Here is a 27,010-nt window from a genome sequence, read left to right as displayed (position 1 = left end):
TCCCAACACTGCTGGCTGACTCAGTCCATGGCTCATGATGGAGCACCAAGCAGTAATAATATAACATTATTTATGTAATAAAATAAAAAATAACGAAAGGGAGATCGAGGAAGGAGAAGAGACTCTCAACTAGATGTGAGCTGCAGCATCCCTCCTAATTTTAAGGTCATCAGAAGTCCACGATAAGAACCGCAGAGTCTTCTTGCACGACTGCAGGCGCGGGCACTGGCAGGAGAGGAACAGCTCCATCCGGTCCACCAGAAACAAACAGCAACAGCTGATTGGGTATCCCGGGACCAAGTGGACGGAGAACCCGCTGGTCCGGGACGCCGGCGCCGCCGTGCTCACCGGACTCGCCGTGGCTGCCGTGCTGCGCTTCTGGGAGGAGGTCGCCAATCGCGCGCTGCTGGAACAGGTAATGCTTGATTGCCCTCTTCCTTTCCTCCTCGCACAACAACTTGTGGACTTTTCCTGTCGGAGATTGACTTGTGTTTGTCCCACGACCAAATCAACTCTGTCCTCCGTAATTTGCTTTCCACTGCTTGTGCTAGCAACAGATTCGAGTTGTAAACTTGTGGTTCCAGTTCGTTTGAATTGAAGCAGGGCAGCAAGCCAGAGTGAACCCCCACCTTCACTACACAACCACCAAACTCTAGTACTGCAGCTTTACCTAGTCTATTCTGAACCATGAAAACTCGAAACCTTATATGCAATTAATTACTACTCCAGCATATCATTTTTTTTCAAAAAAAAAGGATGAAATTATTGATTAGTTTTTTTTGTGCCGTGCATTCTAGAAACTTTGCAGGAAACTGGTGCACATAACTGTTGGCTTGGTGTATTTGCTCATGTGGCCTTTGTTCAGGTAATTAATTCATCAGGTCGGTCTTTGTTGTTGGAGCCGTACTGAAAACAATTTTTTGCCCCGTGCAGTTCAGATGATGTCTATGCCCCGTTCCTTGCTCCGCTTATTATCGTAATCAACATCATAAAGGTGACGGTGATTGGGCTTGGTGTAGTTAAAGATGAAGGCGTGGTGTTGACACCTTTTACGGGCCAACACACGATCGCGCTAGGTCGCGCGACGCGAGGAGGAGCTCCTTGCAGCACCTCCTGCGTGGAGCGGTCAGACCGGTCAGAGGGACCGGTCAGACCGGTCGCCGTGCAGAACGGCGACGATCCTACGAACGCTTGCCCGGGAGGGACCCCGTCGGGACAAGCGCGTGTAGGGTTGCCCTAGGCTCGGCAGGCCAGCTAGGGCATCCTCAAACGCATGTCGAGGTTGGAAAAGTAGGGTAAAGATAAAAGATGTGTTTTTGATAGATTCGATTGGGTTGTTCCTTCAATCGGCCGTGACCCTTTATATTTATAGGTTGGGAAAGACTTACCCCGCAAGAAATCCTGTTGACAGATCTAAATCTATTAAGAACTCTAATTGTACTCGGACTCCTCCTAGACCGGTCAGACCGGTCGGACCTACCGGTCAGACCGGTTGGTAATGCCAGACCGTCTACAAACGCCTAGACCGGTCAAACCACCTGGACACACCGGTCAGACTGGTCTGTTCAGGTTACTGCCAATATTGGTCGTCAACATATGCCCCCTGTTCTTTGGCAAAGCTTGCGTGCCAAAGAACACTTCTCTGGACCAAAATTGTCTAAGGGCGACAATTAACAATACGTCGGCCACACATTATATTTAAACATGCTAAAATAGCCGAACTAAGAGAACTAGTATGTAATAATTTCTAGCTTACGATCAGCAAACTATTTCGGCTTTACATTCCTTAGCATGTTCAATAACAAAAATCTTGAGACGGCCCATGCAGCCGATTATACAAATCATAGCTCCTTGGTAAAGTATAAAACTGATAATCATAATATGGCAGCCAAGAATTTTGACCAAACCATGGATTAAACAAACCTGAATATGCAGACCATGGTACATGCATCGACGGGATGAATGACGAAGACCAATACGATGACCATTGATGCTTTCTTGATCTTGGTGATGAAGAACTCCTTTTTCGTTTGTCTTCCAATTGATTGCTTTGTTTTTGTGCAGATATTTTCTTGTATTTATCCAGAAGCTCCTCAAAGATTGGCTTGATCCTATTTTTTGCACCACCAGACTTTCCAGGTTCAGACCGTCAGACCGGTCTGATAAATCGGTCAGACCGGTCCTGTCAGAACCGATATAGATGCTCTTATCTTGCCCCCCAGCCGAACTTGAACATTGTTCGACTATATTGTTTGAAGTATGATCTCCATTGGGGACAATCTGAGCAACGGAACTAGCCGATGTTTCTTCAACGGTCGGTTTTTCTTTATCTTATGTCAAATCTGAATTTTTATTCAATCGCCCATCTTTTTTGACACGATAAACTTGCTTGATCACCATGTGTTTCTTTTTCTGCACAGGCCGATTTTTTGGATCAAAACGGCCATTATTTGTAGGTGGTGGCTTACTAATTGCCGGCTCCCTATAGGTAATATAATTTGGGCACAAATATATAGGAAGAGACGGCATATAGGAATTAAAATACCATGACGGATAAAAACAAAGCATGTCGTATGGTATATGTGTATACGACCTATGTGTTGAAAACGGCACTGAATTAGGAAAATTATTTGTCTGCCGATTCCGATCATAGAATTGTTGTCTTGGAGTAGATCTTGAGTGTTTTGGATGTTTTAGCCGACTAGCATCATTATTTCGTTTTCTGAATTTAGCCGGAAGATCTCCAAGAAAGGGCTTCGGCTTTTCCTTTTGATGCTTGTGACGGCCTTTGGATTCAACAGTTTTCCAAACACCAATCTCGGGTTTTTTGGGCTTAACCATCTTAGGTTTTGAATTATTTGGTGAAACCCTAGACGAGGCGGTTAGACCGGTCGGATAACCGGTCAGACCGGTTGCGGTGCAACCGGAACCTTTGACTATGTTTTGTTGCCCCCCGAGCGTAGAAGTACTAAACTTAGTTTCTGTGCTCTTGCTAGGGAAATTTGGCTCAACAATTTCGGCTTGGGACGGCCGAATTGTATCTTGACTAGCAACATTATGCAAAATTTCGCAAGGATTACTAGTCGGCTTTTCAATAGCCGATTTTTTAATAACAAGAATTGCAACTGAACTATCTTTCTTATCAATCAAATGCTTGACAAAACCAGATAGAATGTCAGATAAAGTACCTGAAGATTGCATCTCCATTAATACATCAATGGTAGATGGTGTATACAACTCCTTTATCTTAACGACTCCATGCTCTGTTATACGAAAGCAAGACAAAAGTAGACCTTCGACTGCTTTGTCGTATTCTCGCCGATACTCTTTAAGTAGTTCTTCAGATGATGCTGGATTGCTAGGGTTTGACAAATCGGCCATGATAGCCTGATTCTCGTTCCCCAGCGGAGTCGCCAAAAATATGTTGACGCCTTTTACGGGCCAACACACGATCGCGCTAGGTCGCGCGACGCGAGGAGGAGCTCCTTGCAGCACCTCCTACGTGGAGCGGTCAGACCGGTCAGAGGGACCGGTCAGACCGGTCGCCGTGCAGAACGGCGACGATCCTACGAACGCTCGCCCAGGAGGGACCCCGTCGGGGCAAGCGCGTGTAGGGTTGTCCTAGACTCGGCAGGCCAGCTAGGGCGTCCTCAAACGCCATGGAGACGAGAGAAGAACAGCATGTCGAGGTTGGAAAAGTAGGGTAAAGATAAAAAAGATAAAAGATGTGTTTTTGATAGATTCGATTGGGTTGTTCCTTCAATCGGCCGTGACCCTTTGTATTTATAGGATGGGGAAGACTTACCCCGCAAGAAATTCTGTTTACAGATCTAAATATATTAAGAACTCTAATTGTACTCGGACTCCTCCTAGACCGGTCAGACCGGTTGGTCATGCCAGACCGTCTACAAACGCCTAGACCGGTCAGACCGCCTACAAACGCCTAGACCGGTCAGACCGCCTGGACACACCGGTCAGACCGATCTGTTCATGTTACTGCTAATTTTGGTCGTCCACACGTGGTTAACTCGATGACCAGGCATGGGGACTACAGGGAACTACTCAAGGGCCCCTTGTATTATGCCTGTGCTATAACTCTGACAACAATAGTCTTCTCGAGGACATCGCCCATCTCAATCGCCGTGATCTGCAATTTGTGTGCGGGGGATGGTATTAGCTCTTCTTCTTCTTGCTGCCATTACAAGTTGTTTCTGTTTGCGTAGTTAGTAACAGAAGAAATTGTGATTTTTTTGAAACAATGAACTTTTTTTTTCTCGAACGCGCAGGAGAACTGCGTGTCGTTGTATTAATAGGAAGAAAGAACGGTCCAAATTACAATGCTGAATTCACAGACTGGGTTAGTTTTTTTGTTACAATCGCGCCAGCTGAAAAAGTGAAACAATGAACTTGTTTGGTCCTTTTGATCAGGTGTTGCTGACATAGCTGGGAGACGATTCGGACAAGTGAAACTCCCTCACAACCCTGGAAAATCGTATGCTGGCAGCATCGCGATGTTCACGGCTGGTTTCATCGCGTCAGTGATGTAAGTAACAGTCCATATTTGACAGTATATTTTTACTGAAACCTGAGACTAACTGCGACAGCAATATATACGGAAGCAGGTACATGTGGTACTTGAACATTTTCGGATTTGTTGACAAGAGCTGGGCTATCGTTGGTGCCTTTGGTGTCATATCCCTCGCTGCAGCAGTTGTGGAGTCGCTGCCGATCAGCACACGCCTTGACGACAACCTCACGGTTCCTCTCGCATCTGTGCTGGTCAGTGCTCTGGTTTTCTAGTAATTCACGGAGCCTGTGCTGCTGCATGCGTGAGGACTGGAGTGCTACTTGATTGATTCACTCCTGGTCCTGGTCCTGGTCCTGGCGTGTCGGTACCTTCTTTGTAACCTCCATCATATTCATGTGACTTGAAAATTATTGCCCAATAAAGAAAAAAAAGAGATGGGAATAATTTCTAATTTCTTTGAAGATCAAATCTCGGTCATAAGCATAAGCTGGTGGAAATTGCAGCGGAATCTGGAATTCGTTTGTGATTTGCTGGGAAAACTGAATGTTATATAGTTTGGTGATTGTTGCTACGTGCAGCGAAAATGCTGCGTAAGGAGCTCAACTAGACAGCAGAGGAGATGCAAAAATAAAAATGATTTGGCCCATGCAGGTCTCGAACCTGCGACCTTCGCGTTATTAGCACGACGCTCTAACCAACTGAGCTAATAGGCCTGTTTGGTTATATTTAAAACAAACACTTGATGGAACATAAAAAAAAAAGATAAAGTCCATTTTTGGCCATCCAACTTTTGCCTCGGTTTGGTTTTGGCTATTGAACTTCAAAACCGGGTATCTTCGACCACTCAACTATAAAAACCGTTTATTTTTTACCATCAGGCTGTTTTGGTGGCCGGTTTCGCTGACATGGACGCCACATGGCTGTGGGACCCACTTGTCAGTCATCCTCTCTCCTCTTTCTCTTTCTTTTTCCCCTCCCTCTTTCTTCTCTCCTCTCTCCGGTGAGGTACCTGGACAGCGGGGAGGCCGGGGAGGTTCCCAAGCTGCCGCCCTCGCCGCCGCACCCCCTACCCCGGCGTCCACCACCACCACTCCCTCCTTCCTCCCCTGCCCCGGTGGCCGCCCCTGCCGCTCCCTCATTCCTCCCCTGCCCCGCCAGCCGCCCCATGCCTTTGTCGCCGCCCCTGCTCTACCGCTTGCCCGGCCCTGCCTCGCCGCCCTCGTTCGTGTCCGGCCGGCTACCCTGACTCGGCACGCGAACGCGCGCGGCTTGTGGCGCAGTGCCCACGCCCGCGACGCGACGCCACGGTGGCTCGGTGCGGCGGCCGACGGGGGTAGGCGGCCAGGAGGCTAATGGAGGCCGGGCACACGCGCGCACCTGCTGGCCAAGGGCGCGGCGAAGCTCACCGGCCAAGCTCAGCGTGGGGAGCGGCAGCGTGGAGGTGGAGCGACGACGTCCGGCGGCGGAGGGGATGGAGCTCCGCCGAGGAGGACCTGCGGAAGGGGAATCGATCGTGTGAGGACCAGAATCGGGCGAGGAGAGGACGGGGAAGCTCCCTGCGCAAGGAATTGAAGGGAGACTCACCGGAGATGACGAATCGAGGACGGCCGGCGGTGGGGGAGAAGGTTGCACCGCCACCGCATCCTGCTCTCCCGGGATCGACGGCAGCACAGAGGAGCATGGTGGGCCACAGGGCGAGCAGGGGCGGGGACGCATGGACGGCACCCCGAGGTCCTCGAGGAACGTGCGAGGACGCGGGCGGCCGGCCCCTTCGAGCGGCGGCGGCGAGTGCGGACAGTGCAGGGAGAGAGGAGGGGGAGAAGAGAGAAGAAAGAGAGAGAAGAGGGAGAGAAGGGCTGACATGCGGGCCCCGCCGCCATGTGGCGTCCACGTCAGCAAAACCACACTCAAAACCACCAGGATGGCCAAATCTAACCAGTTTTGAGAGTTGGATGATCAAAGATATCCGGTTTTGGAGTTGAAGGGCCAAAATCAAATTCGGTCAATAGTTGGATGGTCAAAAATGGATTTTATTCTTGAAAAAAAAAAGAAGGGGTAGGCGGCTGTTGCAGTTTTGTCTTGAGGACATAATGGGCCAGGCCCACTTCAGCTCCCTCTTCCTTCAACCTCATTCTCCTCCTCTCGTCGGACAAGCCAACTCCTACTAATAAAACCCTAGAGCCGCCGGCTTCCGTCTCCCGCCGCCGCCACTGCAGCAAAGGATGCCGAAATCTAAGCGCAACCGCCCAGGTTGGCATCTCTCTTCCTCGATTCTTGGTCTGCCTGGTACTCGTGTGCTGCTTCCATTCAACTAGAGTAGACAGGGTATTCATACCCTCACATCCATCTCCAGCAATTGCTTGTTTGCCTCGCCAATTCTTTCTTTTTTACCCACCCAACACAATACAAGTTTCTGTGAGGATATTTGCTAGGGATGGCCTCTTGTTTTTCAAGAGCACAAGCAGTTGTTGTCAAATGTGCTAATTCTATGCTGGCCCGACGCAGTGACCTTATCAAAGACCAAGAAGAAGCCAGGTTCAGAGCGCAAGGGCAAAGTAGTAGATGACATAAAAAAGGCCGTCGACCAATACAGCAGCGCCTATGTTTTTACCTACGATAACATGAGGAATCAGAAGCTCAAGGACCTCAGGGAGCAGCTCAAATCATCTAGCAGGTACCCACCACTTGTTAGTTAAACCCTTTAAAACACATTGCTCCTGATACAAGGGTGACATGCTAGTTAAACCCTTTAAAACGCTAAGGTTCAGCTAGCACATGTTTTATAGCTGCTGCATTTTCTGTTCCAGGATATTTCTTGCTGGAAAGAAGGTTATGCAGATAGCGTTGGGGCGTTCACCTGCCGATGAAGCTAAAACAGGCCTCCACAAACTTTCCAAGGTGGGCTGCTCTTTTCCAGAATTCATTAGACACTGTATTCATACTACTAGTATGGTGTTTTGATCAAATTAACTTCGCTGTGTTTAGTTCCTTCAAGGTGACTCTGGTCTCTTCTTTACCAATCTTCCAAGGGATGAAGTTGAGAGGTAGAATTCATATCTCTTCAGTCTTAACCATTGCCTACGTTTTTGTAATACACATGTTGTGGCTTAGATAAACTTTGATTATGATCCTTATCATACTTGCAGGCTGTTTCGAGAATTTGAGGAGCATGATTTTGCAAGGACAGGAAGCACTGCCACAGAAACGGTATTCTAGTTTTTGCTTTTGATGTATCTTTAATTGTTTGAGACAGACTAGGAAGACAATGTTTAACCATACAGTCCCCTGTAGTTAACAAATAGCGAGTCTGGGCACTTGGTGTTAATATGTTATTAATAAGTAGTATCAATCACACCCAGAATAATATTACTTTGATACTGAAATTTATTTGCAATAGCTCCTTAGCCTGCCTTAGGAGTTATTCTTCTTGGTGTCATTATCTTTTTGTTTGTTTGTTTCTTGTATAACAAAATTTACAATGCCTCAGGTGGAGCTTAAGGAAGGCCCTCTGGAACAGTTTACACATGAAATGGAACCTTTTCTACGCAAGCAAGGACTGCCAGTTCGCCTGAACAGAGGTTCGTAGTCTCCCCTGCATTTAACATGCTTAAACTTGCGAAGCAAAATTATTAAAAAGTTCAACATTGTTGCTGCAGGTGTTGTAGAGTTAGTTGCAGATCATGTAGTGTGTGAGGAAGGAAAACCCCTTTCACCAGAAGCAGCACAGACTCTGGTAAGAATAGCATAGAGCACACTATGCAGTCTTTCCTGCATAATTTATTTAAATATAAAGCTGATCGAACTAAGAGGACAATCTTTTAATTTCATTATAATTACACTTTACACACATTTCCCAAAATTAAATACCTTGGCTGGTGAGTGTCCATGAAGACATCATTGGCAGCTCAGTTCTTACTGAAATGCTCTTTGTTAGGGTGCCCCAGTAGTCCCGTACCATCTCAATTGTAACTGTGGAAGTGCATCTGTCCATTTTACTCTGAAACCAACATTTGCCCCCCTTTTCTGTATGCTTGTCTCTCTGTTTGCACTGAACCCTTTTTGTTTCCCCTCTCGCAGCGCTTGCTTGGGATACAGATGGCAACATTCCGGCTATACCTTGTGTGCCGCTGGTCTTGTGATGACTTTGAAGTGTACAAAGAAGGCTTGGCTCATCTAGGAGCTGATGATGATTCCTGTTAAGATCCTTATGTTCCCTTATGTAAGGGCGCACTTGCTGTCTTGTGTTGGGACAGTTTTTGGTATTGTGTGCGGCCATGTACCCCGGAGTGTTGGAAATTTGAAAGATGCGGTGAAAATTTTCTTGTGTGTTTCTTTCAGTCCCATCTACTGCAGTGTTGGAGGGTGTAAGCTGATTGGTATATCATATGAACAAGATGGTTGAGGGGTGGATCAGATCTGCAGTCATTTTTTAGAATCAACGAGTCTTTCAATTTCTGAAGATCACATTTGTTTGGTTCAGTTTGTGACTTGGGTTTTGTGCTAAATGTAGGTCGATGGCAAAATGCTGAATCTTTATCCGGTTGCTGGGGGGTAGCTTGTCGTTCGTTCGTTTGGGATCTCGTGAAACATGTGCATTTTTGCGTGTTGTTGAGTGATTGTACTGGCTCGTTGCTTACTTCCACTGGAAACGTAGTACGTTTTACGATAGTTTGACTTAGGACAAAAGGGCTTAAGTGCACTTATTTTGGAACAGATAAGAGTAGACATGATTCTCTTTCACATTACATTTCGATATTTGGTTAATATGCATTAGTGAGGTGATCATAGTCGCCTGACAAAAATGCAGGCAATCAAATTTTGTCGCCACAGCAGACTGAATATAATGCCAGCACACGGAAGCAGATAGCTAACAGCTTGCTGTGTGAAATATAGGGGAAATTGCTAGCATAACAGTTATGAGGCTGGGCGAGCATTGTGCTGTTCCAGTGGGGCTGGATGGCCAATGGTTAACCAAGACAACAGCAACGCTGCTCCATTGTGACGATCAATGTTCCACAACAAGCCAATATGTAGGGTGTCAAAGGTTTCGGTTATTCACAAAAAATTACAAGCAGTAGCACTAGTAGATAGGGCGTTAAAGTTGTAAATAACATACATTGTTTGTCTGCCACTGAGGCCATCAGGTATACAGCCAAAATGTCTACAGATCGATATTTATCACACTATACAAAATGGTACCAGCTTTCAACAGAATCAACCTAATCATCCTCATCCTATCCGATTACAAGGTGTAGCAACAGGTGGCATTTCTCAAACTCTGGCTAGAGATTTCACTCGCCAAAATTTCCTGGTACCATAAAGAATATCAATTCCAAACTGTCATCATCTACAACTCCAAAAAAGTTCCACTTCTGCTTACACTGGAAAAAATCCCAACCATCATCTATTCTCTCTGCAAAACCAACCTAGTAGCTTCCCATTGGTGGCATCCCAAATGCTGGCATCGGACCAGGGCCCATTGGAGGCATGCCCATTACACCCAGCGGAGGTGGAGGACCACCCATGCCAGGCATCGGCGGAGCGGGCAAAGCAAGAGGAAGCAGCTGGGCATACATGTTCTGCACAATGGAATGCAACTTGTCATGCCAACTATCTCACAGCATGAATGATTGTTACAGACACAAAAGAGGAGAGTGCCATTTTAATTTACCTTCTGAGCAACAAGATCTTTCTCCTCCTTCTCTTTGGCTCTTTCCTCATTTTGTGACTCAATTTTGTCCTTGACTAAATCATCAACCTTGCTGGTGTATTCACGAATGAACTGCATGCACAGCAGGGATGTTACTCACAGAAAACTGTACGTAAATAAATAAAGATATGGGCAGAAATAAGGTACCTGCAAGAGATATGGGAAGGCAAAGTCCACCATGTTGTTCATCCATGCAAGCTCAAGGGCAACATCAGGCCGGATCAAGTCGTAACAAATGAAGAGGCAAGATGCAAAGCATTCTTTCTTTCCCTGCATTAGATAATTGGATATGTTTACTAATCAGAATGCTATGCCGAGCAGATAAAAGACTAGGCTTTTTGCTGTAGGCTTATCACTAGATCCAGCAGTTAATAGAACATGTTTAAAGCAAACCTGCTCAATGAAATAGACAAGCAAGTCCTCTGATAGTTCACGGTCACCAGACTGCGAGCATGTCTCCATGCAATCCTTGTACATGTTGTCTTTCTTTGATAGAGCAATGGATTGCTTCCATCTGCCAGCCTTCTTGTAGATGTAGGCAGCAATCCTCCTCATCTCAAGTAATTCATGCTTCTCAAGCTGCTCCCGAAATGAACTCAAAGTTATTAAACTAAAAGCAAAAACAAGAAGGATTGCACACTTATCTGGTTCCTATGTACCTTCTGAGCAAGACCTATCTGATCAAAGTTATCGTGCATGTCAACTGATTCCCGGAGTCTCTCATAGTCTTCCTCTTCAACATAAAGCTCATTCAACGCTTCATTCACAGCAGAGACATTGTTGCTCTGAACTGCAACCATATAAGGTTTCACAAGATGCAACTGACCAGCCTGTCAAAATAACAATACAAAAGTTAGATTTTTGGGATGGAATTTGAAACAGAATTTCCATGTGCACAAAGGAAACTAGTATTCATTCAGATGCCAACCTTGCGCATTATGTCTACAACTCTGGTATGATCCAAACGGAGCGCAAGCACATTTAGCATATCATTGATGAGATCAGGGTGCTCTTGCAAATAGAAGTGAACTGCCTTGTAATACAGTTCAACATTTGCAACTTTAACACAAACATCCTTGAACTGCAAATGATCCCATGCATCTGGAGAGTGGTTCATGATAGTGGTGGCAGCATTGTCAAATTCATCGTACTGTATGTACAGGTAGGTAAGTTCTTTCCAGTGTTGCTGTTCATCGCAAGCCCGGATAAGCTTAGGAATGTTGAGACGGGTGGAGAAAAGTTTGATGTGCTCCATAAGCTTCTCAGATCGGTATCTAGCATACAGAACTCCCAGTTCTGTGAAGATGCCCATGTGTGCACGTTCAAGTCCAAGACCGCTCTCCATGAGAGCAATAAGTTCATTGAAGCATCCTCTATTCTGGTAGTATTCACTCACTTCTTCTAAGTCATCAACCTAAAAAGAATGACAGAAAGGAATAGATTATAGAATATTTGTAATATAACCTGTCATAGAGAAGAAATAATATGAAGTCTGTTCTCCTTACCTGGACAATAATATTTAGACCACATATCTGTGCAAGACGGAACTCCTCTGCATCAACACAAGCAAAGCAGACCTCCTTCCATGTTTTCGCGCTGTTAGCCTTACGAGCAGCATCCACGGCTCCTTGGAACTGCTTCAGCTTAACCAAGGTAACAGCCAGCTTAGCCCAGTTTGAGATGAAGGCATAGATGATCTTTGCAGCTTCATATAGCTCTTCATCATACAAACGATCACCAACATTTTGGAGGTTGGCAACATTTGGCATAAGAATGAACTCTTCAATATCACTGAGTCTATCAATCTTAGCATATGCAAAGATGAGTTCTCCATCAACTTTGGGCTCCCTTGCCTTTTGCCTTACCATCAGAAGATACTTAACCAAATCATTGTACACATTGGCTTCCTCAGCAGCACGGATGACATCAAGGAAATGTGTCGCATCATCTGCCCGGATGAAGGACTCAATTGCTTCGCTGACTAAACCTTCACGTAACTGGGCCTTGGCAACCTGGCTCCAAACAGCATCTTCTTCAACACGGAAAGCAAACTCCTCAGCTCTTTCTATGCTTTGGATGTTGTCCAGGAGAACATTGACAGCCTGCACATTTAAGTTGAACTTCTTGAATATAGCAAAAGCCTCTTCATACAACTGTGCTTCAACAGCAACTTCTCCAACAGCAGGCCCATCAAAGTTGTCAAGTCTGTTCACATAGTCCATGACTCTTGATGGGTCCGCCTTGATCGCAGTCAAGATGAGCAGGTTCTGCAGATTGAAATTTCCACTGAACGCGGAATTTTGAAGAACAATCTTTTCAAGAAGCTCAATCAATTCATGAGGGAGGTCAGCAGTCATGAAAGCCTTAACAGCAGCAGACACTTGCTCCGGGCTCTTGCTCTCAGGTAATGCAGTCGAAACCACCTGGTCAATGAGCTGCCTTCTATACTCATTCTCAGGCTGAAGAACTTTATCCCACAGATCACCATCCATTCTCTCAACCACATATCTGACATTTCAAGTGACATAAATGAACATGTAAAATCAACGCGTAATGGATATAAAGATTTCAAACAAACACAAGCCATCAAAACAAGGATAATTACATACCTGGCTTGCAGCTTGAACAATGAGTTTTTGTTAGTGACGTTAATAAGTTCATCGTCACACTGCCCACGCCTGTAAGCAACAACAGCAAGTGTAGGATCCCGCTTTTCACAGTATTTGCCCACAACGCGCGAGTCATAAAATGGGTTGGTAGTAAGGAAATGCTCAGGATTATTGTTGCTGTCAATGATTATTTTCCCAAGAGCATTGTGGACATGCACATCTTGGCTACCTTCGCTCACTAAGTGCTCCAAGAATTGAGTGAGCAAACGTAGGCGGTTCCTGGTTCACATATTATCAAGCAAATAAGAACAGTATAAAGTGGGGTAAAGAGAGAGGGTGTGTATTATTTGAATATGCAGATGGAGGAATATGAGAAACAAACCTCTTCTCGCATTCATCAACCAGTGGCTCAACAGGAAGGAGGGAACGAACAGAGAGAATCAAACCCTTAATAAAATCTTCAGGGCACTCATCATCGAGTAGTTGGCCCACTACCAAGGGAGCATTCCCAGGATTCACCTAGAAACCAGAGAAAAGAAATAATCATTCTCATGTTCAACATATTGTGAGGAATTACACCCAAATAACACTTAGTTCAAAACGGTGCATACTTTCTGTACATAGCCTTCAATATACCGAAGCATGTTGTTCGTGTACAGATAGTGAGTGAGATCTGGCACAAAACCAAAGCGGTCACAAACATTAATCAGTGGGCGGGCATCAGGTAGTTTTGCTTCCATCAAGAAGTTCTTCGTCTTCTCAGCATCATAGAAGTTGGACTCTCTGGTTACACGTTCCACTTCTTTGATCTGTCCAGTCCTGGCAGCTGCTTCAATGTATTTGAAATGGATATCTGGGTCTTCACTGTTGCATGCAAAGATATCAGGCATGTCGCGTTTTGAGAAAGATGTTCACATGTCAAATATCAGGATTCACGAGTAACTACCTGGAGCTCAAATAGGATCCCAAGAAAAAGTAAAGGCCCTCGTAAGATTTGAATTGCTCAAATAGTTTTATGCAAGCATCAACTCCTAGCTGCTCAGAATATTCTTTTGCAGCCTGCAGGTGTGCCAAAGATTTCACAATAATTAGAATCGTTAGGAAAAAGATATGTCAGTAGGGCAAGGGGACAGGTCACAGGAAATTAAACAGGATTACCTGCACAACTATTTGAAGATTCCCCCTCAGATTAACCAGTAGAAGGTCCTTCATGCACTCCAAGGCCCACTCTCTTGACAGGGTGCCAAAGAACTCAACAAGTGCCTGTGCAAGAAATTTGTTAAGTGGACAAAACAATAAAAGAACATGATCAAACATAACTGAACACTACAAACCTGTGGCTCAATGGCATGGGTATTGACGATGACACGCTTGATATCAGGTAGCTCTGAGTAATGCTGCATCACAAAAATATAAGATTAGTTAAACAGAAGAGAAGAGAAGAAATCAGCTGCACCAATGCTGAGGAACTGACCTGGAGAGCACGCAAGTACAAGCCTGCTTTTTCACACAGCTGAGCAATACGAGGGCGGTCGTAATGACTGAACATGCCATTAGCAAGAATGGCATCAGCGACATTTGGGTATGTCACCAAGTTTATCTCCAAAACCTACAGTGCATTCAGACAGAAGCTGCTAAGTAACAAACAATGTCCACATCCAGGGGTAACCATTCATATCCAAAGGGGAAAAAACAACTGCTAACCTTGGTTTGAAGAAAAGCATGCTCTGGCAAGTTTGGTTTCAGAACATCCAACAAAAAAGCCGTTGCCTCCCGTATCATATTCCTCTGTGAACAGAAGGATTTAGGCATGCAACCAAATTCCATAGCAAATACTAAAAAGCCAAAAGGGACATTACTAACCAACAAAACAGATATACAGTGGATACCTGAAGGAAAAGATCAGTAATAGTATTATAATCTACTGGGCAACCACCTTCCATTTGTGACATCATGAGAGCAAAGTTCACAGCTCCCTGGTTAATCGAACACAGACCGTGAGACAAAGATTCATAAGGTTAATGAAGCCCACAACCAAATATCAAATGTCTAACAAAAGGCCAATTCAGTTTAAACAAATCAGTCACCTGTGGATCTGTACGCAAAATGGTCTGGAGAAGGAAGAGATAATCTGGAGTGTACCCAACCTGGAACCAAATTGTAGGTCAACAACAAAATTCAAAGCTCAACTCAGGTATAGGCGTATAGCAGGTAACAACTGAAAACAAGACTTCAATAAAACTAAAAAACAAACCTGCTTCGAGTATATAAGAATCTTGTCAAACTCCCTCCTTTCAGCAAAAGCTGCAACAACTTTAGGGGTTGCCCTAGCCTTTATGTATATTTTTAGGGCAAGATCATTGTCCACAGTCTGCATCAAAGGGTAAGAAATAATTAGCAAACAATCCAGACACAAGACAGTGGGCGCAACTTGGTGAGGCATGGTAAAATCCATGCAATCAATAAAAACAGCACAACTCATGTATTACCTTGACAAGATCTCCAAGTTCTTCACTGCACTCTAGCTTGTCTTCTGCCAACCAATTTTCCAGAAGGTTCTTTTTGTTCTGATTGACGACAAGTCGAGATAGCTCAAGAGACTCAAAGGCGTTGAGCTTCCCTCGAGTTAGCAATGTACCAAAGTACTGCAACAGTGGGGGTGTTTGCCCAGCTTGCACAGGAACACTCTGCAAAGCATGTCAACAGCAATGCAGTTAAGCGAAGGAACCTACGTTGTAAGCTGATTAATTGTACATGTGTAAATTAGTTCTGACAGAAGGAAAGCACATGAGATAAACTTAATTGTAGTACTTTTTGGTTTTATATCAAATAATACTGATGATGAGCAACAAACACAGTTTCTCTTTCGCAATACACAAGGCTAAACAATTTTAACAGACAAATCCCCATGATCCTATCAACTTTCTAGCGCAGTCCTCATGTAAGAGAGAAAATTCTACTATCACACATTGACAATGTACAAAGGTGGGACCAGAGAAAAAGAGGCACTAAACAATGATAGCTCTAGGGGCAAAAGAATTAGAAATCGACCTGAAACTTCGCAACAGTCTCAGGTGTTCTCAGTAGGCCTTGAGGAGATTCTGCGGCCAGCTCAGCTGCTTCCTTGTATTTCGTCTGTGCAAACAGTTCCTGGAATCTTTGCACAACCTGCAAATACAAATTCGGAGCATCAATAAAAATTCATGCAATCTTTTGACACATAAAATGAAATGTGGAAATGTAAAATTAACTACAGAGTCTGTAACTTCAACAACCAGTATAGAGCATCAATATTTGCATGACAGCAAGTTGATTGCAAAAGTCTGAAGTACAAGCAATAGATATTGATGTGGCAGGGCACCATATCAAAACAAGCTGTGGAAAACAGCCGATGCATATTAACCTACGGTAAAGTATGTGCCATTTCTATGTATGAATTAACAAGTGAATGAAAGGTCTGCTAAGAAGTGATCAAGTAAGCATTTCGATTTCGACAAGATTCCCCAGGTTAATAAACTAGGGTGAGATAGTCTGTGATCTAGCAAGTAACAGTAGTTTACAGGAGACAGAGATATTGACTCACTAGCCAGTATAAAACTGGTACAAGTTATAAAAAAAATGAGCACAGATAACGGCCAAGAAAGTACTGCTAGCGTCCATATCAATCATAGAGGTGGTCGAGGTTACCAAGTTCTCTGCACCAGGAAGATTGGCTCTCTTGGCAAGATTCACAGCTAGCTCAAGGTTGTTTAACTGCATGCCAAAATTGTGTCAAGACAATTGTATAACATATGCATCAGGAAAAGAAAACAAGTCCGGAAGTATTGATGTACATACTTGACCACTGACAAAAGGCACAACGGTTGCATCATTAACTGTGGCATGTAAAACCTGCCCTCTTCTGTTGATGGCATAAAATCCACCAGTCGAGGAAGATTCTGCTGTCAAGAATATAGGGTCTGGACTAATTCTATTTCTGTAAACTGCTGCCGCAGTTTCCAAATCATATACAAACAAAAGGCCAAGCTTCGTAACTACATAGATAAGCCCATACTTTTGTGAAACCTGCAGCAAAAAAATGGAATAAAAACATTTTAGATGCATCATGGGATGTTCTAAAAGTGCACATTGTTACGGGAAGATGCTCACCTGCATAGCTACAGGGAAATCATCCTGGAAATCTGGTGGGAAGAAGAGGTCGGCTTGTTTCTTAGAAAAGCCAGGTTTCCCTATAACCAAACAATCAATAAGAATAGTGACAAGGGCTCAAATGTCTTTCAAACGAAAAAATAAGCAATGCAAGAGCGAGAATTAGGCAACTCTATAAGTGTTCACACTGCTAGATGTTTTAATGTAGCACTAAACAGAACGAAAAAAAAATCAGTCTGAGATTTTTTCTTAAAATACAAACCTGGCTGGGCGCCCAATTCAATAACATGCAACTTTGAAGTGATCTGTCCAGCATTAGTTGTCTTCGAGGCGAAACAAATAAGGGTTGATGGGTTCTCATTACCAACAACCTATAAAGGTTAGATAAAATAGGGGTTGGTAAATTACTAATACTAGAAATAAATAAAACAAAAATAGAAGACCATAATCACCACAGGGTAACTGACTGGTACCTTAAATGTTGCAAAAGATGCTGCATGGGCTTCAAGTGCCTGGCTACGCTGCTGATCAACAGAAAAAAGTTGCATATTTCCCTTCACCAGCTGTGGCCTCTGATTGCATGAAAAGGAGGCACGCCAATATGAGAAGCACAGACAACAAAAGTATTATGTAATTACTAATTACTATCTCCAGAAAATTCTCATAGTTCGAAAGGACTGAGTTTTACAGACACAATGTTTTGGATCATAAGAAGATTGGAACAAACATTAGCAGGCTAGAGGGCAACACTGGTATTAGTTTGTTTAACCTCATTTGACATGTGAACTGTCTATAATGATGTCACTAGCAACAAATTTCTGTAATAGCCTACCTCCGGGGCACCAGGTGCAATCCCAATAAGCACAAGCCACTTCTCAGCCGGGTCACATCGATAGTTGATGATCTGGTTGTTTGCCAGATTAGCTGTCCTATCAAACATCTTGGTGGGCTCAGAATCACCTTCAATTGACCAGTGATAAACTGATGTTTGTGTTACTAAACCCAACAACTTGGGAGTGATCCATTTCCAAAACACAACCTGCAATTCAAAAGTAACAGTGCATTAACGCATTACCTCAAGGGCATCTCCTTGAGCATCGGGGGGAGGGGGGGATTTTATTAGAAAGACTTATGTACCTGCTCCGGCATCTGATGAGACTTTATCTTAGTCTTAGCCTCAATATTGAATATTTGAAGGTGATCCTGTGTTGTCCCAGGTATTTGGGCTGAAAATTTCAGTAAATATTTGCTGTTATTACAAACTACAAAGTAATCAAACTAAACAGCTAGCAACTGAAATACGAGATGTCTAAAATCCAAATTCATCATGTTGGAACTAATAGCTGAACCAACAGCAACACTTCAAATCAAGCACTTCATTTAACAAAATATTCTCTGATAATTTAAACAAGCAATGCCAAGTAAGCCAGCAGACAAGTCATCGATAGCAACTCCGAAACCTCAAACAGACTTGGGTGTTAGAACCCTAAAGTTTCTCAAACCTATTTGTACACTATGTTGAACCACAGGAAATTTGACGTCACAGTGATAATATTTATATGAATTGCTTATATGGCAAGCTAGAATTATAGCAGCCTAGCACAATGTTAACAGGGCCTTGTTCATTCTACATGACTTGTACAAGGTCAGGATAAACAGCAAGGTAACATTGTAGGTAGTTATTATGCAGAAGATCACACTAAATTGCAAGATCCTAAGCGAAGACTTGATTTCACTAGTGCAGATTCAGATGATGTGCTAAAAAGGAAGTAGAAGGAGCTGAGATCGCTGTCCAATTCTTAGAGATCCCAGGAGCCGACTATTCAACAAGGACTTTACTAGGATGATGAGATGAGATCCCGCACGGTGAATGGGCAGATCTAAGAGAGCGGTAGGAATTAGCAAACCTTTGAGCGCGAGGATTCTGGTGTTTGGGTTCATGAGCGCCGAGTCGGCGGTGATGGGCCGTCGGAGAGGCTGCATGGGCATGGCCATGTCGATGATGACGACGCTGTTCTGCGGGGAGGTCTCGCGGACGCAGATGTACTTCTCCGACTCCATGGTGACATGGGTGAAGGTGACGAACTGCGGGGCGATGCCCAGGCTGGTGAGCTGCGAGGCCATTTGTCAGTGGATCAGTGAAGGCGACGAAGCGGGGAGATCTGCGAGGGAGGGAGAGGATGGGTTGTTCTGGTACCGTGAGGGCCTCGCGCATGGCGATGGGGGCGTTGGCCGCCGCCATGGTGCCGAGATCTCTCTGGAGTCGGGGGAGGAAGGGGGCGGCGGCGGCGGCGACGGGTGGAGCCTCCACTCGGATCTGATCTGAGCTTCCCGAAGACGGGAAGGAAGACGGGGGGTGGAACCAGCGGGGCCGCTACAGAAAAGGAGGCCAACCACAGCAAGGGGAGGGGAATTTTAGCTTTGCCCTTGCCATGTGGTCTGGTCTCTGCACTTTCGCTCATCACACCTTCACCATTCCTCTATTTCCCTCCTCTCTTTATAGTCGTGATGAGTCCCTTCTTCCTTTGCTACCAAGGCTCAATTTTATCACACGTATAAAACTTCCTATAATTGAGGGAAGCAGCTTCCTTTGAATCATAACACGTGATTATCTGCATGCTAATCTAGGTCATGTTCTTTTCAAAAAAGATTAAGTTATGTTGGAAGGATAATCATTCCTCCATCCTTTATACCAACCCACCCCTCCTTCCTTCGCTACCAAGGCAGGGCAGGCTATATCCTATCGCAATCAAAACTTCCTATATTGTGATTAAGAGAGGCAGATTCCTCCTCATCATCAAGATTTAAATTTGGCACGGGTAAAGGAAGAATGTTCATGTAAGTATTCACATACTACTTGAGATTATTATGCTGAAAGTTGAACAATGATGGCATCACTTATACGTGAATACCGTGTCCACATATAAGAGAAGAAAATACCATGTCTACATAATGTTTATTTGTTCTTTTCATCTTGGGTTGTTGGATTCTTAATCAGTAGTATTTAGAGTTATATTATATGATGTAACTATATGTTGATGCATGCATTGGCAAAGGAAAACAACACGACATGAAAACGTGGATTGTGATTGTGGTTATTAGTTTTTCTAATCTTTATTGTAATTAATTGTATAATCCATGTATTGTGGTGTTAAAAATTAGTAAATAATTGTAATTACCTTCTCCACTAATAGGAGTATGATAGTCATTAATAGTTAGGACGCAATAGGTTACATAAGAATAGGAGGAATGTAGGATAAGAAATACACAATAAATTTTTTTTTTCTCTAAAACATGAGTCATCATAATACCTATATCACTTTTAGTGAAAACTAAAAGATATTCATGAGAAACTTATAAGTGTATACTGATACCTTTTTAATCTGTAAAATTATCAATAATTTGTTATTGACATAGTTATCAATATTTTGAAGAAAAAAGAGATTTATAGTTCCATATAATCTAGTTCAAAAACTAGCTAATTATTATTTTTATTTGAGTAAATTGCACCCGCCATACAACAACTTGTTAGGTGAGTGCAAATTTGTCCAACAACTTGTAAAGTGCTCAATCTAGTGCAATAACTTGACATATGGGTGCAGATTAGTCCAACAACTTGTAAAATGCCCAATCTAATGCAATAACTTGGCAAATAGGTGCATTCGCAGTCCAAACATTACACAGCAATATAACTAACGCAAGGTCTCAATAAAGAGTATATTCACATTAGGATAAATTATTAAGTATTATTTGACCCTTGATTTTTCATGTTGCGCCTGCGTGGCAATGTATTTGGCCAAGATGAAAACCCTTAGTGTTTAGAAATTAATGTTATGTATTTATATTAATTATTTTTTATAGTGATTTAATTTTGATTAAAACTATTTAGTTTTATATTCAATATTGAAAAATCCACCCTCACTATTTTCGATATGTTTGATTATATGCACTGTTAAGCTAAAAAAAGTCAATATGTTGATACAAACTTTTGATACTTTTTAGGAGCTTGGTACATATACATATATTTTTAAAGCCTCCTATATTTGTTAGAAAGGAAAATGAGCTAAATAAAATAATAAACAGAAACAAACATGAGCATTGTTGAATACATGACAGAAGTGCAGAAGAAATCTAAGATTTTAGGGTCTCTCTTATCGACTTCAGTGTTTCAGTAATGCTAATGGTGTAATTCTAAAATTTTATTGAATTTGAACTAATAAAAACAGTGATGCTAATGGTAATTCTAAAATTTTATTGAATTTGTACTAATAAAAAATTGTACATAGTTGAAAAGCAACAACCGGATCACCATCAGCAATTTGAACTAAGAATTATTGACGCTCATCTACCGTGCTTAATATGTTGTTGTTGTAATGGTGGTTAAATAATATTACTTTTAATGAAACCATGATTAATTTATTCTGAGAATAAAATTATTGGCGTCCATTGCGACATGAAAATCTATTGTCAAATAATATGTTCCCACATGAATATACTCTTTATTGTGACCTGATGTTAGCAAATACATTGTCATGAAACGTTGGAACTGTGAATGCACCAATTTACCAAGTTATTGCACTAAATTAAGCTTTCTCTAAGTTGTTGGATCAATCTGTACCCAGTTGTCAAGTTATTGTATTAAATTGAGCACCTTACAAGTTGTTGGACTAATTTGCACGTACCTGCCAAGTTGTTGTATGGTGGATGCAAATTATTCTTTTTATTTTGTTGTTTTCATTTGATGCGTAATTTTAGTCTGTTGTTGTTTTGCAGATGAGAAGTATTTTAGTGACAGGTTGGATTTTGAATTGTTTTGTAATAACCATTAGAAGTGTATTTGGAATACCTAACTTAAACAGGGTGTATTTGGAAAACTACAACAAGAAAACATGGCCATAGTGGACTCAACTACCTGCTGAGGACAGTTAGGCTACTGAAGAAACGGGCCTGATCTGGGCTGTAGCCCATGGATTAGTGTGTAATGAGGCCTTTATAATAATTTTATTTAAAGTTGCGATTGTGTAACAGCTCGTTGGCAATGCAAAATGAATGAGATTTCTGTAGCATCTGTTGTCATTGGACAACCAAGACGAAGCCTCTAGGCAGAAATGTGCCCAAAACAAGCTCATGTATACTCCTTCAGAAAAAAAAAACTCAAACATTGTTTTACATGATTCTCCTGTATACATGCTTCTCAAGCATTAGAAGCACTGCGTATACATATGCACCTTGTGTGTCATCCAACAGGAAACAGGTTACATATGGCTAATTTCTGTCTGGAAACTGGTATAGTATATATATATATATTCATAAGGCAACTGTCTACATGATCGCTGCTGTTCGCTCAATTGGCTAACTCAAAACTCATTTACACTTTACATGCCATGCCATGCCATGCCGTCAGTGATCAGCCCATCCATTTCCTTTTTACTCTAACCTTTACTCAATCTACCCAAAAAGAAAGACAAAAGAATGAATAATCATACATTTTTCCTATGCCATGGTAAAAACCACAAGCCCCTGCTAAGATTCTCATTGGGCAGGAGGAGGCAGTGACTGCAAGGGAGGAGCCGCAGAATTTGAGTGCCAAGATGATTTCGAAAGGATCCTCGTGTAAAGTATCTGGTTCCACACATCCGGCACGCCGGGAAGGCACCAATGGATGCAGTCTGCGAACTTCTCCGGGTCTGCCTTCTGCTTTGGTGTCAGCAGCTTACCTTGCCGGATAGAATACAACGATGTGTGGGCGTCCTTCCGATAATCTGACATCCTCGTGATGTTAATCACTGTGACTGGAACCTTCTCCATGGAGCTAGCCACCTTTACTACCAGATCAAACATCCGCATGTCATGGTACAGGTCCAGGGGTTGGCTGTAGTTCTGATACGGAAGCGTCTCCTTCACGCATCTGATCCCCTCAGGGTTCCCCCAGTTATTTGGGCTGTTTTCACAAAAAGGAAGTAAGTTTTAGCAAGATCAACACGTAAGGAGATGTCTGAAATATCGTGACAATTCGCAACTCAAAAACAACAGAAATTTGAAGCTAGTTTTATGCTGACACCATCTAACCACAATTGCTTTTACCTTGTTCCTTTTCTATATTTTTTTCCAACTGGTACACGAGTACATCAGAATAAAATCAAACAACACGCCAAGAAATCAATATGATTCAGCACCAAAGAATCCTATAGTCATACAAGGTGTAAAAACAAAGTCAAAGTGCATCATACAACATGCAACAAAATGGTGCCTGCTTTCTATTATGCTGTCCAGGACATGCCCATGTGGAAGCAGGTGGTGTAAGAGTCCTATGAAACATTAGTATTGCAGACACCAGCAATGACTTATTGCAAAATACTTGTCACAAGGCACTCAAGGCTCACATGATGCCTATATTTTACTCTGCTCCAGAGACGCTCACTATTATAACAATAAGTTAGTTTGAGTCTAACAATGCACAAGAGTTGAAACCTGATGATAGAGCTGGCCAACACAATTTAACTGCAACCATTAATAGAGCACTTCTATGCAACTTTAAATACGCCATTGATCCTTGATTAAGATAACAACTGATTAGCCTCATTGTAGTTGACACCCACATGGGAGAAGCAAGTATGTAACGAACATGGAGAGTAAAAGATTCTAAGAGAGACTAAACATTCAGGCATTTGGCTAAATGGCTGGATTATTGAGTATCAATAAGAAAGAAATCGGTATGCGTATGTAACTCACTGCGGGCCACATATATAATATTGCATTCCTATCTAACTGGTGATGGCAGCATTGATGATAAGTCAAAGGCCACCTCTATTGACTTACTACTCTAACCACTATGTCTCAGCCTTAGTGCGAGCATGATAGAGAATTAGGAGTCCTGTGAATAATATAATTTCATTTCCACCAAATGTATTACTATATTTTATTTTTCTTTCAGCCCAACTAGGAGGCAACATTCAAGTAGATATTCTCCTAGTGAAAGTGGAGTTCTGTAACACCGTACTGTATATCAAACTAAATTCAAATGCTCCAAGGTCACAGGTTCAACATACAATGGCATAACTGCCCAACAGTTTTACTAGGATAAGAATCCCCTTCTTTCTCAAGCAGAACGACAACTTTAATAGCCATGGCATGGGATTACAAAATAACAAAAAAAATAGCCTTGATCATGACTTTACAAACATAATTTTAACAGGGGAGTTTTTTTTTTCCTTGGTAATCATCCATGTATCTATCTTTTCCTTGGTAACACTCCAGCACATCACCACAAAGTAGTCACAGAGTCACAGTCTAAGTCTCTATCAGGAATCAGGACAAATAGAGAAGCCAATTCGGAAACAGTGGGGCTCCATTTTTTTTTCTGTCTAGAGGTTGTTTACATGTCAAATCCCAGCTTTCATATTTTTGCTGTTGGACAAAATGGTGCCTTTTCCCTTCCTAATTGTGAGCCAGGCCCACATAGAAGTTTGTTGAGATCCTAACACGATCTCCCAGCCATCACTACTAATTTTGGTGTACTTTAGTCTACACATACTTATGAACCTTAAGATTCCGTATATCATGTGAACCACACAACGCCTGAAATATAGTGAGCGAAACGCATATAACTTAAGATTCCATCAGTCTTTAATTTTGCAAACACTCGATTCTCAAGATTATTAACATGCATATATCATGGATTCATGGTACCAAGTCTACAGTACCCTCCCTCCTTTCTGATCGCATTTACAACAAATCTGAGAGATATCTATCTACTTGAGAGTAGTGAATGAAGTCCAGGAAACTGAAATGAAAACATGGACTATAAGACCAATAAGTTAGGCCATTGATCATTTTCCTTAGTGGGTCATGGACTAACCAAACAGCTGAATTCCAAACATTGACCGCAGAGTTTGGTAGAGTGGACAATGATGTTGTGCCCTGCAGACTAGAAAGTGGAACATTGCTTCTGAAGAAGGCAATTTGGGCTTAACAAACCACTTCAATCAAGCCTAGTATGTATGGAGTCCAATTGGTCCGACAGTGGTCCAAAAAGATCAAGGTTGCATTGCAAGTCACTCCTAAATAAAGGAACTAATCAAAGTCCACAGCGAACCACCATTGTTTGTACCATAGAAGAAAAAAAAGGAGGAAATATAAATGCAGCTTTTAGTTTGTTCACCTGATGTGAAGAGGGGAAATTGTCATGAAGAAGACGGAGGTGTGGGCAGGGTCAATGTTGTTATTCAACCATTCAGACCACGTCTTGAACACTCGTCCATATGCCTCAATCCTGGGAACCTCGTCGTGCTGTGACCAATACCTTGAATCAGGTCTCCTGCAAAAATTCAACATACTCAGAACATGGTTCCAATGCTTGATTGCAGAAAGATGCAGAGAAGCTATGCATTTCCAGTCCGGAATGAGTTGGGAATTAATCGAGCAGAGCAGAAAGGAATGGGTGATGATGGAGTGTACTGACCTGACTTTCATGTCAGCAGTGTTCATCCACCAGATGTAGGTGTTGAAGATGAGGTAGTCGACGTCCTTCCAGTACTTGGCGTGTCCCTCGATCCGGTCGGGCCTGATGATCCGGTGCTCGATGCTGTGGATCTTGGGGTTGTCGGAGTTGGACTCGACGAGGAAGGGCGCCCAGTAGAACTCGAGCGTGGCGCGGTACTCCTTGGCGTGGAAGATGGTGAGGGAGCCTCGCTTGACGATCTTCTTCCTGCCCTTGGACAGGATGGGCTGCACCAGGCACACGAGCGACTCCCACTGGTTGCGGTTGAGCGAGTCCCCCACGAACATGAGCCGCTTCCCGCGCATGGTCTCCATGAATCTCCGAGCGTCGAACCTATGCATTTGATCGGATCCCCAAACCAAATTAGCGATACTAGTGCATTGGAGAGCAAAGATGCAATCTTTAGCGCAATTAGTACTACTATATAGTTTAGTAGGCAACAAATTAAAGTGGCAGATCTGGATCGGAGGGAGCAGAATGGAGCTGGAGGGAAGAAGAATCGTACGTTGGGAGGGAGCACTGGTTGGGCTGCCATTTCCAGTACTGCCATGTATCGTCGGGTCTGCCATTGGCGAGGCAGGTGACCTGCTTGGTGAGGAAGGTGCAGTCCTTCTCCCTGTAGGCCGGGAGCGAGACGTTGTCGAAGAGCCAGCGGCCGTCGGAGAGGTCGCAGGTGGGCGGGGGGAGCAGCAGCGGGGGCAGCCCCGAGACATTGTAGAGGTCGGCGTCGGGGTAGAGGTAGTCGTCGATGGAGAGCTCGGCGATGGTGCGGACGTCCTCGCCGTACATGAAGAGGGCGAGGAGGAAGAAGGCGACGACGAGCGTGGTGACGGGGGAGCGGCGCGCCGCGGCGAGGAGGGAGCGCGCGGAGGAGGAGAAGAGGCCGAAAGTGCGGGGCTTGGGGGCGGCGGCGGTGGGAAGCGGGGGATCGGAGGGGGAGGTGGGAGGCGGTGGCTTGGCCATGGCGAAGGAGCTGGAGCTGGAGCTGCTGGGGAATTGAAGCCTTCAATTTGAAGGGGATGCCACCCAAGTCAAGAAGGGCAAGGCCGCCGATCCCGCGGCGGGGAACGCGGCCTCAGATTTTGTACAGGCTTCTTCGGTTCTTCCTTCCTTGAGCAGTTGGGCCGGCAGGCGGCGAAGTGTCGGCGTCGGGGTCCGGCGTGTGGTATGGTAGGGTGGTGGTCTGCTACTCTGGTCTGTTTGGTGGCCCTCATTCTCAATTTCTCACTCACACCTCACCGCACGGCCTAAAACTACTTCCTCCACTTTTATTTACCTATCGTACTAGATTCGTTCTAAATTAAGTTTAGCTAGTTTTAATCAACTCTGTAGAAAAATATTGCAATACATGTACTACCAATAAATATGCACTATCAACATTTATTTCACGGTGATTCACTGAAATAAATTTGGTGGTGTAAAAAATGTTATCTTTTTTTCTTCTATAAATTTGGTCAAAGTTGAATAGTTCAACTTAGTATAAACCTAATGCGACATGTAAATAAAAACAAAGA

At 43.5% G+C, this 27,010-nt stretch overlaps 4 protein-coding genes and 1 non-coding gene across 6 annotated transcripts; 2 read left to right on the top strand and 3 right to left on the bottom strand.

Moving 5' to 3' along the window:
- Positions 1-136: 136 nt before the first annotated feature.
- On the top strand, positions 137-4,996 carry LOC120643375 (probable phytol kinase 2, chloroplastic). Its single transcript, XM_039919728.1, has 6 exons — positions 137-415; positions 798-865; positions 934-1,036; positions 4,023-4,170; positions 4,429-4,543; positions 4,623-4,996. The coding sequence occupies exons 2-6, from the start codon at positions 849-851 to the stop codon at positions 4,798-4,800; spliced, it is 561 nt and encodes a 186-aa protein (XP_039775662.1). The 5' UTR covers positions 137-415; positions 798-848; the 3' UTR covers positions 4,801-4,996.
- On the top strand, positions 4,641-8,987 carry LOC120643374 (mRNA turnover protein 4 homolog). Of its 2 annotated transcripts, none has more exons than XM_039919727.1 (8): positions 4,641-4,779; positions 7,034-7,202; positions 7,336-7,426; positions 7,514-7,572; positions 7,675-7,735; positions 8,016-8,106; positions 8,185-8,261; positions 8,606-8,987. In XM_039919727.1, the coding sequence occupies exons 2-8, from the start codon at positions 7,150-7,152 to the stop codon at positions 8,726-8,728; spliced, it is 555 nt and encodes a 184-aa protein (XP_039775661.1). In that variant the 5' UTR covers positions 4,641-4,779; positions 7,034-7,149; the 3' UTR covers positions 8,729-8,987. The 2 variants fall into 2 exon arrangements, with proteins under 2 accessions (XP_039775661.1, XP_039775659.1); XM_039919725.1 differs by lacking the exon at positions 4,641-4,779 and adding an exon at positions 6,614-6,778.
- Positions 5,168-5,241, bottom strand: TRNAI-AAU. Its single transcript has one exon. It is a non-coding gene; the product is annotated as a tRNA-Ile (tRNA).
- A 638-nt stretch (positions 8,988-9,625) lies between the features above and the next one.
- On the bottom strand, positions 9,626-19,387 carry LOC120643373 (clathrin heavy chain 1-like). Its single transcript, XM_039919724.1, has 29 exons — positions 19,194-19,387; positions 18,904-19,108; positions 18,134-18,222; positions 17,829-18,035; positions 17,470-17,568; positions 17,259-17,367; positions 16,997-17,076; positions 16,685-16,912; positions 16,535-16,600; positions 15,899-16,015; positions 15,337-15,534; positions 15,102-15,218; positions 14,935-14,994; positions 14,737-14,823; positions 14,552-14,635; positions 14,322-14,456; positions 14,182-14,244; positions 14,006-14,110; positions 13,794-13,906; positions 13,459-13,711; positions 13,230-13,366; positions 12,848-13,126; positions 11,744-12,746; positions 11,167-11,652; positions 10,898-11,068; positions 10,632-10,817; positions 10,386-10,508; positions 10,200-10,310; positions 9,626-10,107 (listed from the first exon to the last, which is right to left on the bottom strand). The coding sequence occupies exons 1-29, from the start codon at positions 19,236-19,238 to the stop codon at positions 9,955-9,957; spliced, it is 5,109 nt and encodes a 1,702-aa protein (XP_039775658.1). The 5' UTR covers positions 19,239-19,387; the 3' UTR covers positions 9,626-9,954.
- A 2,878-nt stretch (positions 19,388-22,265) lies between these two features.
- On the bottom strand, positions 22,266-26,632 carry LOC120643372 (protein trichome birefringence-like 28). The gene is made up of 4 exons (XM_039919723.1): positions 26,002-26,632; positions 25,458-25,829; positions 25,158-25,313; positions 22,266-22,937 (listed from the first exon to the last, which is right to left on the bottom strand). Exons 1-4 carry the CDS (start codon positions 26,457-26,459, stop codon positions 22,529-22,531), a joined length of 1,395 nt encoding a protein of 464 aa, XP_039775657.1. The 5' UTR covers positions 26,460-26,632; the 3' UTR covers positions 22,266-22,528.
- Positions 26,633-27,010: the final 378 nt, after the last annotated feature.

This window comes from Panicum virgatum, chromosome 8K, assembly GCF_016808335.1.
Source record: "Panicum virgatum strain AP13 chromosome 8K, P.virgatum_v5, whole genome shotgun sequence".
NCBI classification, from domain to species: Eukaryota; Viridiplantae; Streptophyta; class Magnoliopsida; order Poales; family Poaceae; genus Panicum; species Panicum virgatum.
This window is presented reverse-complemented; position numbering and strand designations above follow the sequence as displayed.

Coding starts and splice junctions, on each gene's coding strand:
- LOC120643372 (XM_039919723.1), bottom strand. CDS start 26,459: ATGGCCAAGCCACCGCCTCCCACCTCCCCCTCCGATCCCCCGCTTCCC. Junction 25,830..26,001: donor AACCAGTGCTCCCTCCCAAC/GTACGATTCTTC, acceptor TCAAATGCATAG/GTTCGACGCTCGGAGATTCA. Junction 25,314..25,457: donor ACTGCTGACATGAAAGTCAG/GTCAGTACACTC, acceptor GAATTTTTGCAG/GAGACCTGATTCAAGGTATT.
- LOC120643374 (XM_039919725.1), top strand. CDS start 6,751: ATGCCGAAATCTAAGCGCAACCGCCCAG. Junction 7,427..7,513: donor GCCTCCACAAACTTTCCAAG/GTGGGCTGCTCT, acceptor CGCTGTGTTTAG/TTCCTTCAAGGTGACTCTGG. Junction 8,262..8,605: donor CAGAAGCAGCACAGACTCTG/GTAAGAATAGCA, acceptor CCCCTCTCGCAG/CGCTTGCTTGGGATACAGAT.
- LOC120643373 (XM_039919724.1), bottom strand. CDS start 19,238: ATGGCGGCGGCCAACGCCCCCATCGCCATGCGCGAGGCCCTCACG. Junction 14,995..15,101: donor TTCTTATATACTCGAAGCAG/GTTTGTTTTTTA, acceptor ATTTGGTTCCAG/GTTGGGTACACTCCAGATTA. Junction 14,824..14,934: donor TTTTGCGTACAGATCCACAG/GTGACTGATTTG, acceptor TCGATTAACCAG/GGAGCTGTGAACTTTGCTCT.
- LOC120643375 (XM_039919728.1), top strand. Junction 4,171..4,428: donor CAATTTGTGTGCGGGGGATG/GTATTAGCTCTT, acceptor CCTTTTGATCAG/GTGTTGCTGACATAGCTGGG. Junction 4,544..4,622: donor GGTTTCATCGCGTCAGTGAT/GTAAGTAACAGT, acceptor ATACGGAAGCAG/GTACATGTGGTACTTGAACA.